Raw genomic sequence first — 14,948 nt, 5'->3', positions numbered from 1 at the left:
AAGATAAATAACTTTTCAAGTTGGAAATAAAACACAAAACCTATTATAATATTTACTTAAGATGAGATATTATTTTTTTTTAAATTCACTTTAGGTAATTGGTGGAAGCAAGGAAGCAAAGAAAAAATTAATAAAACGGCGATCCTGGATATTCCATATTGACGGCTAGAGCTATTACCATCAGATCTCATGTTTATTTTTTTGTGTGTTTTCCCTAAAAAGTTTAGGTATTAAAAAAAGAAACAAAAAGGCATCACATGAAGTATGTCACTGCTGAAATTCCGGATCTAAATTAGAAAACAAAAATGAAAAGCAACTGCTGAAAAACAGTTTCCTACCCTTTTCCGGATCCATGAAATGCTGAAGATCCGTGTTGGGAAGTAAACTACGCATCACTTTATCGACAAAATCACCAGTTATTTCATTTCTGTTATCTAAAAAAAGTGTTCATAAAAACTGGATATCAAACAAATGACAAGATGAAAAGTTTAACAGGATAAAAGCAGTTCAATCAAATATGGAGTCTTACAACAAAATTAGTTAGGTTTTTTGCTACTTTCTGTCCTTTTAATTGGAAATTAAATTTGTACACTTATTGTGTCTTAGTTATTTGTTTACTAATATTGTTTATTAATTACTGAGGAATTCCAGTCCATTAATTACTATAAAATCCAACAATGAATGATATTAAAACTGACATGATGACATTTCGAATTTATTATGTAATTTTAAAATGCATGAAGATACGTAAGGCACTTGCAGTTTGAAATTTTACTTCTGATGATATCATACATCATAAAGTTAAGTTTAAATTTGTCATTACATTACTATTAGCATTTATTTTGCGCCAAAATAGCACTTCTAAAGATTCTTATCAAAAGTTATCTCTTTTTTGCGGTGCTCATCCAACCATCTCGGTTCCATTTATCTAAACTGAAGAAAACAAATACTACAATATGCTTCAAAATGACAATATGCTTCAAAATGTACCCTTATGGCTTTTATCACTGGCCGATTCAATCCCAATTATTGTAGAGTTATTGACCGTTGGGTAAGTTGTTGTCATCACAGATAGCGGATTGTCGATCCGTGCATTTTCTGTTGTCATTTCGATGCTGGAATCGAAGTCATCGTATACCTACCTGTGTCACGCATGTTGGAATTGTAGATTTAACGTTGAAGATTATTCTGAGCTATGTTCAGCAATAATTACATATAAGTATCATTGCAAGAAACGTTACGTATTAGGAAGAAACCAAGTAGTAAGCAGAAGCCAAGTAAGGATAGATTTCAGGCATCTGATTGGCAACATGCCCATGGGAAATTGTAAGTATGAAAAGATGAGTTAAGATTATGAAATATGAAATACGAAATTTTGCAGGAATTTCAAGACAAGAAACTTACATATTACTTCTTTCACCTTCTTCAGTTTGTTCTCTGAATAATAATTTTGTTTCGGATTTATTTTCTTTCAAAGTAATATTCAATTGAAATGGATTACAGTCCCTATCTGCTGAAATGCAAGTAATTTTAGCAAGCCTTAATTTGCTGAAATATGATTTAAATACAAAAGGAAAGTTTTAGTTAATGGAGACTGCAACTAAAGTTCTGAAAAGTGATGAGAGCACCCAACACTCCGCAAGTGCAGCGTACAAAATTTGATAACTACTAATTGTTTGCTTATTGGCATTGTTAAAATGAATATTCATAAAAGCTTCTGCAGTAGTCAGACGATTGACAATCACTATGCGACAGCTCAATCACTTGATCACTCGGCCATTATATGATTAAAATGAACGGGTGACATTTTTAGCCATCAATCACGCATTCCAAAAAAATCATACCGTAAATAAAAGGACAGAATAGATTTAATGATGACTGTAGACAGGAAACAAACCCTGCTTTGTCATAAATTGACAGTCTTCGAGAAAAGGTGAAGTAACGAAAGTAAACATAGAAAAGGGTGCCTGTGGACTGTTGCACCGATCTGAGTTGGTGCATCCACAGACTGTGTACCAATTTCTCTTATAACAATAAGCATGATCACGGAAAAATGTTTGCGTATCCATGTCAACATTCACACATCCCGATACCAGAGTTTCGTTATAGTAATTGTTGACTACTGAAAATAGACACAACAAACTCAAAACTTGTGAAACAACTGACTGGAAGAACTAAAAAATTCTAAATTTTGAATGCAATTCAAAATTAAATTTTAAAAACTCGAAAGAATGAAAATTAAAATATTTGCTGGTAGAAATAGATTACCAATAAAGCAAACATCGCCATAACAATTTTGTGGACAAGTTCTGATACCAGAAATAGATGTGTGAGCCAGAAAATCGCATTCTGCACACTTGACACTGACAGTTGTTTGTGTCATAGATGTTATTAACCAAATGATTATTGTCAACCATTCCTTCATCCTTGTGAAATAATCTTTAACCCTTGGACATTTATCAATTTCTCCTCGCTTTTACAAAACTACTGAATATGAATAATTACAGTAATGATTTAAATGCTAAAAACTTCCATTGCGTACAAGAAAGAAAATTGCAGCATTTTTCCGGAAATGAAATCCATAAAACATATAGCAGGCAGTACTAACCGAAAATTAGCACTGTAATCTCAAAATAACCTCCTAATAGTAGTCATTTCTTTTAAATTATATCGCTCAAAATTGAATTCAATGCAATGTAGTACACTGCTAGACTTGCAAAAAGTAATTCAGCTATCAAACAATGAGCAGAAATTTTGCTATTTTAAAGAATTTCCTTCACTTATCACTTGTTAGCAGTGACACCAAGAAGTTTCTTCACTCCTCTTGAACTACCATCAAAACAAATTGACGGTACTTTGAAAGTTGAAAAATGGATTTGTGCTTTTTTTCAATGATAAAAAGATTGTCAAAAAAAATTGAAGGAAAAATCAAGTTAGAAATATTAGAAAAATAAAATTAAAAAAACAAAGATTGCAATACTTCAAGAAAACACTAGAGTTTTATTACAAAAATTTATCATTAGTATTTTGGGTATCTAACTCAAAAATTAAAACTAACTTCAAGTAGTATAATTATTATTATTACATGTTTTAATTTTTTTGCTACACTTTTTGTTGAAATAGAACAATTTATTTTCCATTATTAAATCAATGTTCAAATTAGTCTAGAAAATATGAATTCCATAAGAAAACTTTCCAGAAATAACAATACAAATTACTTTCACAGCGGTGAAGAAGTGAACAAGTAAGTACTTGATCAACTTCAGGAAAATCAAAGAGCAAAACAGCTGGGTAAAACCACAATACAAATTTCAACGTCATTTTTTTATTCCTACTTCATTTGAATTGGGTATTAAAAAAAAAGTTTGGAAGTATTAAAGTACACAGAAGAAAAAGATTAAAATTTACAACAAAATTGCAGCATTAATTAAAGCGTTTTAGTAGAGTAATTCCTCTAACATTATGCTTTAGTGAGTAAGTAATTAAGTATGCCATAAATTTGAAATGAGTTTCAGGATGAATTAACTGCAGACTATGGAAATTAGTAACTCAAAATTTAATGAAGAATGAATAAATTGAAGAAAAGGAAAGAAAGAAATCCAAAACTGTTCCCCCATAACTCATCGATTTATACCTCTCATCATTAGTCCTGCTAAAACTGCTGGACTGAGCCAAATTAAAAACTGGTTTTCATATTTTCTGCCTTCGTCCAGTATTGGACGAATCATTCGGATCATTGCCTCTCGCAATTTCGATATGTCTATGAAAGTGCATTTTGATTGCCCCGCAAGATGGAAAGTGTGAAATCATTGCGGTGTAGCATGATGGATAGATATTTTAATTAATTGGCATAAATCAGAAATATGTAAAAAGTTTGTAAATATAAGACATCACGAGACACTATATTCAAATTTGGCTGATAATTTTGACCTCAAATTCAAGGAGATTATAATTTTTATGTATGATTGAGTAAAACATAAAGTATTTCACGTAATAGCCTTCACGCTTCCGCGGAAACTATCAATAGTTTCGCACATAAAACCTTCTGCTGCAGCTTTTCGTGAAGCGAACGATGAATTGTCATTGTTTTTCGTGAAAAAATTGCGGAAATGATCTTGTCCTAAGAACGTAGATAAGTTATTTATTAATAAATTATCTAAAATTACTCATTAACTATTAGTCAGTACAATTAACAGCGCCAGAAACTTCCATTGTACTAATAAAACTTTTGACGTTGTTACGTAATCTTACGTTATGGAAAGATACTTGCCTTGCGTTTCAGGCGTTACCGGGCAAAGCAATATGAAGCCAACTCTTAAATCTTTCTCCACTTGTAATATAGCACATTTATTATTCTGGCAATTTAATACTGAATTAGTTTAAAAATTCTATTTTTTTAAAAATTAAAAAGGAAGAAAATATGGTAAAACTCAAATAATGAGCAATTGGCTGTGTAAATTTCAAATTTAATAAACTATTTAAGAAGTGTACCTTTGATAAGAGATAACGTGGTGCTGAAAAGACTGAAACTAATCGTCTTTTGCAAAAGAAACCGTAACCATTCATTATCATCTGAAAATATGCGCAATTCATTTTAAAGTTAAAGCGTAAGAATAATTTATTCAATCAATTTTTTATTTCAATTTCTGCTCATTTAATTTTTAAAACAGTAGGAAAACAAAAAACTAATTTGCAAAATTTCATTGAAATAAACTTTCATTGAAATAATTGAAATTAAATCCAAATTTATCAAAAAAAAAAAAAGAAAAAAAAGGAACATATAAGTTGAGATAAGCGATTTCAGCTCAATGATATGTAATAGGTTTAAATGCAAACGGAAGATACCTGATGTGCTCGCACAATCAGATCGATATTTAGCTGTTCACAACAAGCAATTACAGTATCTTCACCAAAGAAATAACCAGCTCCGCGAATTGAATTTTTAATGAAACCTTTCAAATCAAGCATAGGATCAGACCATAAAAGACTACATGCCAGCGGTAATTCCGTTGGATCAAGAATTGGACGTTTGATCTGGAATTTCAGGAGAGATTGAACCTGAATATATGATTCATCGTCAGTCATTCGCTTGATAATCCGCTGAAGCGGTAAAATACATTAGATGCAGTTCAGCTAACCTTTCTAATGTCATTCAAGCATTTCAGTTCCGGTCCAATACCGCCGTGAATGCAAAGTATTTTATTGTGAATTATAGCCGCAAGTGGTAAGCAAGCGAATAGTTCATTAAAGGCATTCCATAAAGTAAGCCCTTCATTATTTGCTGGAAATCTGCGCTCAAGTTCCAGTTGGAAGCCATATGTTTGATTAATGTCCGATGATTCATGATTCCCACGTAACATGTTGAACTGGAATTGTCTCTATTATCTTAATTTTAAAAAATTCAATTCCCTCTACTACAAGTAGCGTAAGGTTATTAATCATTTACCATCTTTGGGAACATCAATTTGTGCGCCAGAAGGCAACAAATTGTTTCTAATGAGTTCATACCGCGATCGACGTAATCACCGAGAAATACAAAACGTCGTTTAACGGCCCCACTTTTGCGACCTGCTCCAAGAACAGAAAATATTCGATGCAAATCTTCGTACTAAAATAATCTCTGCCTAAGCAAACTATCATTAAAATGAAAAAATTTGATCATACGAAAAGAAAGAATGCAGTAGAGAATGGAAAACACACTTTTTTCTTGTTTCTCATCGATGGTCTCTTTCCTCTCTCTGAGATCTTTGAAGTTCATTTATCGCTCATTATATTATTTTTCTCAATTGCTAATTAAGTAATACTCATTTACTATGGACTTAAGGATAAGATAAGCGGAATAACTGACATACTTGGCCATGGATATCACCAATCACGACACATGGCACTTCAACATCTAGTAGAGTTGGTTCTGACAGAAATAATTTCTTTGCTTCGTTCAAAATAGGTAGTAACTCGTGCATAGTATAATCGATTGGTAAAAGGTAAAGATAAAAGTAAAGGCAATGAAATTAATTAGGCTTGTTTATAGATATAATTTTATCTAACACAGTGAAAATATCCTTAGATATATGCTTAGATTTAAATTTCATCTTTGGAAGACAATCTTTACGGGATAAATGCTTGGAAATAAAATACTTAAAGACTTTTTTCTTATTATTTGGCAAATAAATAAACACTTAGTTATATTTTCTAAATATAGTAATTTGGTAATACGTTCAAAAAAAAAGACTAACTTATAACTTTTAAACAAATAAATTCTGAAACTTATTAGAAATATAAGTGATGTGTTTCTTCAGGAAAGCTACGTGAGCTGGATTAACAGATTTGATGATTCTGTTACCATTTGGCATTTTGAATAAATTTGCGATGTATTTGAAATTCTTTACTTCTGAACAAAATTCTCTGGTTCCGTTAAAATTTACTGGAAAAGAAAATCAGTATGAAACTTGAGCAACAAATTCTTAATTGAACCATTTTTTCGGAATCTAAAATGACTAGCCACAATTTGAACGCAGTAGATCGAGACAGAACCACTCCCTCGAAGTTCAAATAGTTTAAATGAATTTGAATTCTTGAATGAGTCCAAAAGTTTAAATTAAATTTGCACTTCAATTTCTTATCTTTCGCAAGCCTCTTTGAAATTAAAGGTTATTTAAGTTAATAGAGAAAATTGCATTTTCAAAGCCACTTCTTTCTCATCAATAAAAGATATTTTTCTCACAATTGTTGTGCCTTCACTCGTTAAAAGAAGAAAACAAGATTTTATACAGTGTCATTCGATTCAGAAATAATCTTCTAAAACTTTTACCAGTAAACGATTTCAATCGAGCATTTTTGGATCGATCTATTAAATCATTTTGATCGAAAACATTTTTTTATGTAACATTCTATGTCATCAAAAATGATTAAAATTACAGGTAACAAGATTAATGCATGAATGATCCCCAATACAATTAATAATATTATTGTCTTCCAGAATACGGCAACTACATAAGCTTTCACCATAACCATGGGTAATATGCCTGAAAATTTTTTAAACACTGTTAGGTAGTTCAAAGGTTCATTATTATTAAAGTTAAGTTTTGAACATTCCAGTCCTTAATCTTATATATTGCTAGAATTGATTAAAAATTGTAAGAATTTGTTATTCGAAGGTTTTCCACAACAATTACCAACGAAAGTAAAGGTATCACTTACCTACTAAAGTACTGAGTCCCGATTGAATTACAGGCCATCCGACACTTTTAAATGTGACCAAGAATCTTGCTCGAGTATCAGTATTACTCGATTTATTGCAATGGATACTGTTATTAATTGATGGTAATATCGATAAATCTTTGACATTTGCATCTGAGCCGACAATGATCGAAATGGGTTGATGAGAGTGTTCTTCAGATTTCTTATTGTCCTGCGCATTTGTGAATATATATTTAAAATTGATTCAAAATTCTGAAGTCAACAGACTTTTCCATAAAAATTAACAAAAAGATTGATGCATAACTGACAGGAAATAGAAGTGATGGAACAGAATACTGAACTACCTTTTGTGTGAGGTAGTGATAACAGATATGAGCACTGTAATCTACTGAAAAGCCAATACTCATCAGTAAACTAATCAGAGAGATAGCATCCAGTCGTACATTCCATAAATGCAAGTATGCAAGTGCTCCGAAGCAAATGGACAGAATAGAAATAACAACGGCCACTACGGCACTTACGTCAGTGATAAAGAAGTAAACTACGGCTGACATTAAAACCACCGCAGAAACTGCAATGATTTCTAGATTTAATGCTGACAAATATAACATAACTGTAAACTTACTCACATCTAAATGACAATTAACTATAAGCAAAAATGTTTTCAAATTTGAATTCATGAAAACCATTTTTCCATACTTTCTATTATATTGAATGCATATGTTCTTGATGAATTTCAAGTCAAATCAAAGCTATACAGAGTGTTTCACTAATTAATTACAAAAGTTTGAGAAAAAAGTTAACAGACATGCAGTTTGGATAAAATTAGTTGCTGCACTGGCTGCTGACTCAGTAGGAACTTTTTCCAGTGGATGATGAGAGCTAACATTGAAGAATTTAGCATACTTTGATATTATGGATCGCCTGAATTAAAACTGATAAAAAGTTAACAGTCTGATACTGACGAAGAAGAACGATAAATACAGCAATCTTGCAAACCGTTGCACATTTTTATCATAAGAATTTATTTAAACTTGTTTGAGCTTTTCACTTCGTTGTAAATTACTACCATTACAGGGCTGATAATTTTCTAGAATGAAGAAAGAAGAAATGGAACCTTATTTTGTTGCACACATTTTAAAATAGTCTTAATTCCATGTTTGAAAGTGCTAAATAGTTGAAATGGAAATTCAACCAAAGTGGATGAAATAGCAGCAACGAACAAAATGAAAAATGAAGGAAACCTTTGCTGCATGAGTTCTTGTACATCCAAAAAGTTGTTCATATTGCGGTAAGTTATTGACCAAAAAAAACCGGAAATTACTTCCACACCATCCGCCCTCTTCCTGAAAAATGCTTATTCATTCATTAAATTAGGTACAATTTTCGTTGACACTTTTTCTGCTTAGCCTCACATCGTTGTCGTGTAATATTTTCCTGTTACTGGCTGCATTTTTATTTTTGATAGAAAATATTCATAATTAATCGTTCATTTCATAGACGGAAACAACAAGAGATAAGCGACAGCAAAACATTTGAATTTTTTTTTTTTGCAATGATAATAATGCGACAAATGTGTCACCACATGCAGTGGGCAATGGTGACACAGAAAAATTTTCTCATCTCTTCCCAGGCTAAGATTCACTTCTTGCAGCGATCAGAAATACAACTTTCTGGTCTAAACGCTTCCAAAAACTCAGCAAGTGCGACTTCCAGTAAAAAATGTACATTCCAAAAAAAAGTGAAGTTAAAATCTAACCTTTCCTGAAGAAAACTGCAGCCAATTAAAAGCATTTATCATTTCAGATTTTTATAGAAGCTATGTTTCAAATAAATTATTAACTAATCCGTAGTTGGAATCGAATGCGCACCAAATTTTGTATGTGATCAATTATAAACTAACTCAGTGGTGATGAACTTTTCTTCTATTTCGTATTCTCGAAATGTTGAAAGTAATTTGTCTTGTCTCCAGAAATTGCTTTCGTCATCCCAAAATGCTACTGCCTGCAGAATATGATCTATTGTAACATTTATTATGAGATTAGATATTGGAGCTAATTAAATTGTTCAGTTCCGGTTGGAATTTATTGGAACGGATTATTTATGAGATATTTTCTTTTGACTACTTGCTACTCAACCAGTTTTCGGGATATTTTGCAAGATAACAAAATGACAATAACCAATCACTTTGTCATCCAAATTTTAATGCTGTAGGAATAGAAGAAATCAGTATGCGTTCTACTAACATCAGCAAAATCCCTTGTCCACAACACAGTTCCATCTGGTCCCATACCAAATTTTGGTATTGTTTCTAACTCTTCAATTAAATGATCGAATTTGTTTCGGATAAAAACATCAGCAAAATTCGGCATCGGATAAAGAGCAAAATTAACGACGAATGCTTCACTGAGAGTAAAACGTTGTAGCTGTCGCGAAATGGCATTCATGCTTGAATTTTCCATGTATAAATTTTCCATATCAAAATCTGTATTCACTTTGGTGCAAAGATATGATACCACCTAAAGTTATAATTGAAGTTCTACTTAAATTTGGGAGTTCAGAGGAAATCAGCAATACACAAGCAAAGTGAATTCAAATTAAAGAGAACTCTCAACGTTAGCACTTCGCAACCTTCAAAATATTAACTTTAAGGCTTAGTATTTACAAGGATTCGATTGAAAGGATCTTAAAAGAATTTATATTTCCTTGCAATTAACTTTCTCTCATTTCGTAAAAAATATCGATTTAAGCACAAATATAAAAAAAAAGTATTTCTGCTTGACTTACAATAATATGAGTAATAAATGCAGCAACAACAATGAATTTCGTAAATGACAGATGAAGGATATTGATAAGCTTCTGTAGGATAATTTCACTTTTCTTCGATGTTTTCCTTATCATTTTTAGTGATAAAGAATTATCACCGGACAAGCAATATTTTGTAATACTAACGTCAACAGAGTATAATTTATGAGAATCTTTATGTTCAATTTTTGACCATAATCCATCTAGGATGTTTCTGGATTTAAGATTCTGCAAAAAAATTATGCAACAATCAGATATCAAAGATTTCGCTGATTACGATGTTACAGACGAAAGTGTTATTAAAATCCTTCAAATGGGTTAAAATTTCTGGACATAACTCCCCAGCTATATCACAGTTGGAGAGTTACGTCAAATCTCTAAGCGATTCCTTTGCTGTGAAACGTGTCTTTCTAATTAACAGTAGAATTTAATGCCTTACTTGCTTAGAATATAATGCTTTTTCGTTGGGATGATTTACTTTTTGTCTTCCACTGAAGGCAACAAAAGCAATAAAAAATGTAATCTGTAATAAAACCTTTTTTTAACATTTTAGAGAAATTAAATATAATTAATTCAAAAAATTTTGTTTAGAAAATTCCGGTACAAGCCACAGATTAAGTTAAGCTTAAAATTGTAAGTTAAAATTATAATTGAATATTTGCAAGTCTTTGTCACGGGAAAAATAAGAATACACTGTGATCATTTGTAGCATTTGATTTGACCAGCTAACACTAAAGAGTTATCTCTCAAATATTTCTTCATATGCTTTGTATGCCTTTTCATATTATTTAAATAGCTCTATTCCGTCTGTAATCACTTTGCACCAAACTAATCTCATTTCTTGTCTCTTTATTTAATGTTTGAGCATCTATTTGAGACTCTCTAAGCCAAATAAAATCAATCATAATTGCAACGGAAGTATAAATACTAAATTATAAATATTGATTTATACAGAATACCTGGTAAATGAAGTCAATCATAATTGCAGCGGAAGTGTAAATACAAAATAGTCGTACAACAGGTAGATTCGAAAACAGTCCAACCATGAAGCATAATACATCGGTAAGCGAAGTTACTGTCACGCTTGTACCGGAATGAGTCAGCGTTTCACCTATTCGTGTTTCGAGATTAGAAGCTGGACTGCAATATATTGCATTACAAGTCATTTACATATATATATTGGCTTGTAATTAAGGTCATATTCTTAAATATTAGATTTTCAATTCCAAACGCAATCGTTGTATCGAATTGTACTTAAGGAATATTTCAGGCAAACGCTTACTTTGAATGCCTCCAAGCAGCTAATATGAGAAAAGCATCATCAACACCAATTGTGATGACGAGAAAAGGTACAACAGTTAAAATGTTGGAAAAGGGTAAACCAACACCCCATAAAATACCCCAAGAAGTAACCAATGCCATCACTGGAGAAAGCACCGCAAAAATAGCCTGAAATGACGAAGATTGAATTTATGATCACCTCGAAATGAATATTATCCATGCATAATCATAATGCTAATTAATAGCGAATGTTATTCAGAGAATTCTTGGAATATTTCACCTCAATATGTTGGCTATTTCTGAATGGAAAATCGGTCAAGCTAATGACCATAAATGCAACCAACATCAAAGCAGTTACACCGAGAAATGGTAAAGCAGCAAGAGTTATTTGCTGCTGTTCTTCAATTTCCCGATCTCTGCTGAATAGAGCATATTCTAGATCCTAAAACTTCCGTTTTACATTTCTGAAATCTCTGAAAAGTCTCAGTATTCAAAATTTTCATTTTTTTTTTTTAGAGCAAAACGAAAGAATCCAAATAGTAAAAACCTTATTTATTTATGAGCTTACTTTCATTTGTAATAAAATTCTCAAAAAGATATTTCACAATTTTAACTCCATTTTCGTTTTTGTATTTAATTTTTAGATTTTCTATATGGGACAACAATTTTATTTTCCCTGGATTTTAAAACTTTTCTTGGAGACATTCAATATTTCTTTACCTCAGATTCATAGGTAGCCAACACAAGCAATGTTCGCAGCTGTGATTCAAAATTCTTCGCTATTCTTTTACCTTGTGGAAGATTCAGATCTACCTGTTCAGAAATTAAAAATTAATTCTTAAGTTATAAATTCATAAGTTTTCAGCATTAAATTTTGGTGCCATTTCTAACCATAAAATGCAATATGAAGAGTTTGAAGCCATCAACAACAGTTCTATCCTGCTTGGAATAATGCAGTTCACCAACGGAGTATCTGAATATGTAGAAATGCTCTTACAGAAAGTGAATTTTAAAACTGAAAATACATGCACGAATTTGGAAATTTTCATTAACTTTTTTTCAGTACTGTAGAAAACATTCAATACACATAGCATTCGTTTTCCTAATTTAACAAAATAAAAACGCTTCACATTTTCAATCAAATTTTAAAATTAGTTGGAAGTGAGAAATAGTCCATACCCCATAAAGATATATTTCTCAAATATTCGAGCCTTTGGAAATGTGAAAGCTAATGATGATGAAGATCGACCATCCATATTGATTGCTATCTGGAATTTGACATTGATACCTTCATTAGAGGACAGAAATGTAACTATTTTAACTGAATATATAAAATGTATCAGAAGAACTTCTCAATTTTAATTTTGACTTTTAAATCAAAATAAATTACGTTGAAAATTTCTAATCCATCGACTATTTCGTACCTCTGACCCATTTCTAGGGGTTCATTTACGTGGGATGCTGTAAAATAATAGATAATAAACCTTCATTACCTTTATGAAAGTGAGAACGATCTCATTACTGTCATTGCAATAGACACCACAAATGTTACGGTAGGTAAACGAATTATAGCCATCATTGATGGTTATATTGTTGGCTATGAATCTTTCCATTTTTAATATCTTATCCGTATTGTTATCGTTCATCAGATTACCACTATCTTTACGATTTACCAAAATTTGCAACTGAAAACTTCCAGTAATATTTGCATTTAAATCAAAGAATTAAAAATTCAATAATACAAGTAAAAATGCATAGAAATTTAATGATAGATAACAGTTCACTGAATGTAGTGGTAATTAATAGCCATCTAAACTAATGTGTCGTTTTAGTGCAAGTAGAAGTAATTTCTGCTACAAATCATCCCTTTCTTCGCGGAAGCTTTCTAAGTACTTTCATACTTTCTGTTCTTAAAACCAATTGAAGCAATTCATAACTTGCATTCAGATTGCTGGTGAATTACGAACCATTCGATTGCACTCTACTATAATTCAGTTCATCATTACTTCAGACTTGTTTTGCATTTCTGTCTTAAAAAATAGCCATCTAATTATGCATTGCATAAAATTCCTGATGAGTGATCCCGAAATTTCAAGTCTAGGTATTAGTACGATGTTAATTAAGACGACATCTGACCAACTGATAAAATTTATGTCAAATATTATAGATTCCCACAGATTTAGGTAGCTAAAAGTAGTCTCATCACAATATCACAATAAATAGCGCACGAGAAAAACAAATTTCTATGGGAATCTTCGATGTTTGTTTTTAACACTTTCAACAGTTTCTTTTCAATTGTAATTGACTTCCCGAAGAATTCTCATACTAAAAAAAGAAAGAAACAAAAGACAGTCTTCAATAAGGTATGTGGCTCTATGCAAATTTCCACCATAATCTTTTCACAAAGAAAATCACAAATTCATTTTTTTATTGCAAGATAAATTTAAGATTCTCGAAATACTTTAAAATGGTCATCTTATTATTTCTCTATTCGTCGTTAATCAACTGAACAACATTTTGCGATGATTGCAGACGTCTCAGTTAACCGAGTGAAAGCCAATTAATTTTCAACAAAAGAGAACTTTCTTTACAGGATCATAAATTTCGTTATTTTTACTGCACAGTGTTAGTAGACTAAATAACTTAGATCTCTTTAGCTTGGCACAAATTTTATTCAAAAGATTCTTTCTATTAATTTTCAAAGTGGTTCGCGAGGACTACTTTCGAAAAGGTTGTAAATCTCGAAATTCTATGTCTTAATTTTGTCTGGCACAGAGTTATGATACAGTTTCTTACTAAAATAATAGAAAAGGGTATAAATTACAACTGAAACAGAAAAAATTTACGTAAGGAAAGTAAGAAATCAACTTTTCCACTTAATTTTCTTAATTCACATTTTAAATTTAAATAGTTACTCTGTAATGATGAACACCGCTAGCATATTCAAAACGTTCCAATGCCTTTTCCTCTGCCCGAGATAATCCATTTATCGGCGAATAAATATTCCAGATATCATTATCAATATGAAAGCGAAACAATCCAACAGTCGAAAAAAACGTTGTGAGAACAGGCAATAGCTAAATTTTAATTAAAATCAATTATCTATTTTGCATGTTAATCTTAACTTTGAAGATTTGCAATTTTTTTTTCTCATTACTATAAAAAAATTCTTGACAAACTAGAGATCTTATCCATTATCACCCTTATCAGGAAAAAAGAAGCTTCCGGCAAATTAAAAGTTAAAACAAATTCTTCTATTGATAGAATTATCTATTATAAATTCCTACTAGTCAGAAGAGTGAAGCAAATTAAGTAACATGTGTAAAGCGATAGCTCTTACTAAAAAAGGAATAGGATGTATGGCTACAAAATGTCCATAACGGCGATAAATGCCTTCCAAAAATCGCATTTTATCTAAAATGAAAAAAGAAATTGAAAAAGATTTGACAATTCAAAGTTTAATGAAATATTGCATGAAAAGTTTGAAAGTTTAGCGCAATTATAATATTGGAAAGAAAATACTGCAACAATATTATGATCAATAATTCTTTTAGATTCTCAAAAATAAAAATGAATGATCTGTATAAATCTCTTATAAATTTTATTTATTGCATTCAATTTCAAGATTGAATTTAAATTTTTAACGAACACAAATCATTAGT

General features: G+C 31.1%; 3 protein-coding genes across 3 annotated transcripts; all 3 read right to left on the bottom strand.

Moving 5' to 3' along the window:
* Positions 1-267: 267 nt before the first annotated feature.
* On the bottom strand, positions 268-2,425 carry Bm5572 (Uncharacterized protein; the record flags this gene model as incomplete). Its single annotated transcript, XM_001900050.2, has 5 exons — positions 268-434; positions 991-1,115; positions 1,405-1,513; positions 1,898-2,122; positions 2,269-2,425. 5 exons carry the CDS (start codon positions 2,423-2,425, stop codon positions 268-270), a joined length of 783 nt encoding a protein of 260 aa, XP_001900085.2.
* Positions 2,426-3,986: 1,561 nt separating this feature from the next.
* On the bottom strand, positions 3,987-5,963 carry Bm6763 (Uncharacterized protein; the record flags this gene model as incomplete). Its single annotated transcript, XM_001900051.2, has 7 exons — positions 3,987-4,120; positions 4,271-4,355; positions 4,492-4,572; positions 4,846-5,034; positions 5,139-5,366; positions 5,447-5,608; positions 5,853-5,963. The coding sequence occupies 7 exons, from the start codon at positions 5,961-5,963 to the stop codon at positions 3,987-3,989; spliced, it is 990 nt and encodes a 329-aa protein (XP_001900086.2).
* An 892-nt stretch (positions 5,964-6,855) lies between these two features.
* Bma-ptr-20 (Uncharacterized protein) lies at positions 6,856-14,695 on the bottom strand (the record flags this gene model as incomplete). The annotated part of the gene is made up of 18 exons (XM_001900052.2): positions 6,856-7,025; positions 7,201-7,411; positions 7,545-7,771; positions 8,009-8,124; positions 8,445-8,546; positions 9,104-9,204; positions 9,447-9,719; positions 9,988-10,233; positions 10,445-10,528; positions 10,965-11,145; positions 11,288-11,454; positions 11,567-11,728; positions 12,007-12,099; positions 12,178-12,259; positions 12,466-12,554; positions 12,780-12,971; positions 14,202-14,363; positions 14,627-14,695. 18 exons carry the CDS (start codon positions 14,693-14,695, stop codon positions 6,856-6,858), a joined length of 2,727 nt encoding a protein of 908 aa, XP_001900087.2.
* Between the last annotated feature and the right edge of the window lie 253 nt (positions 14,696-14,948).

Source organism: Brugia malayi (assembly GCF_000002995.4).
Source record: "Brugia malayi strain FR3 genome assembly, contig: Bm_v4_Chr2_contig_001, whole genome shotgun sequence".
NCBI classification, from domain to species: Eukaryota; Metazoa; Nematoda; class Chromadorea; order Rhabditida; family Onchocercidae; genus Brugia; species Brugia malayi.
This window is presented reverse-complemented; position numbering and strand designations above follow the sequence as displayed.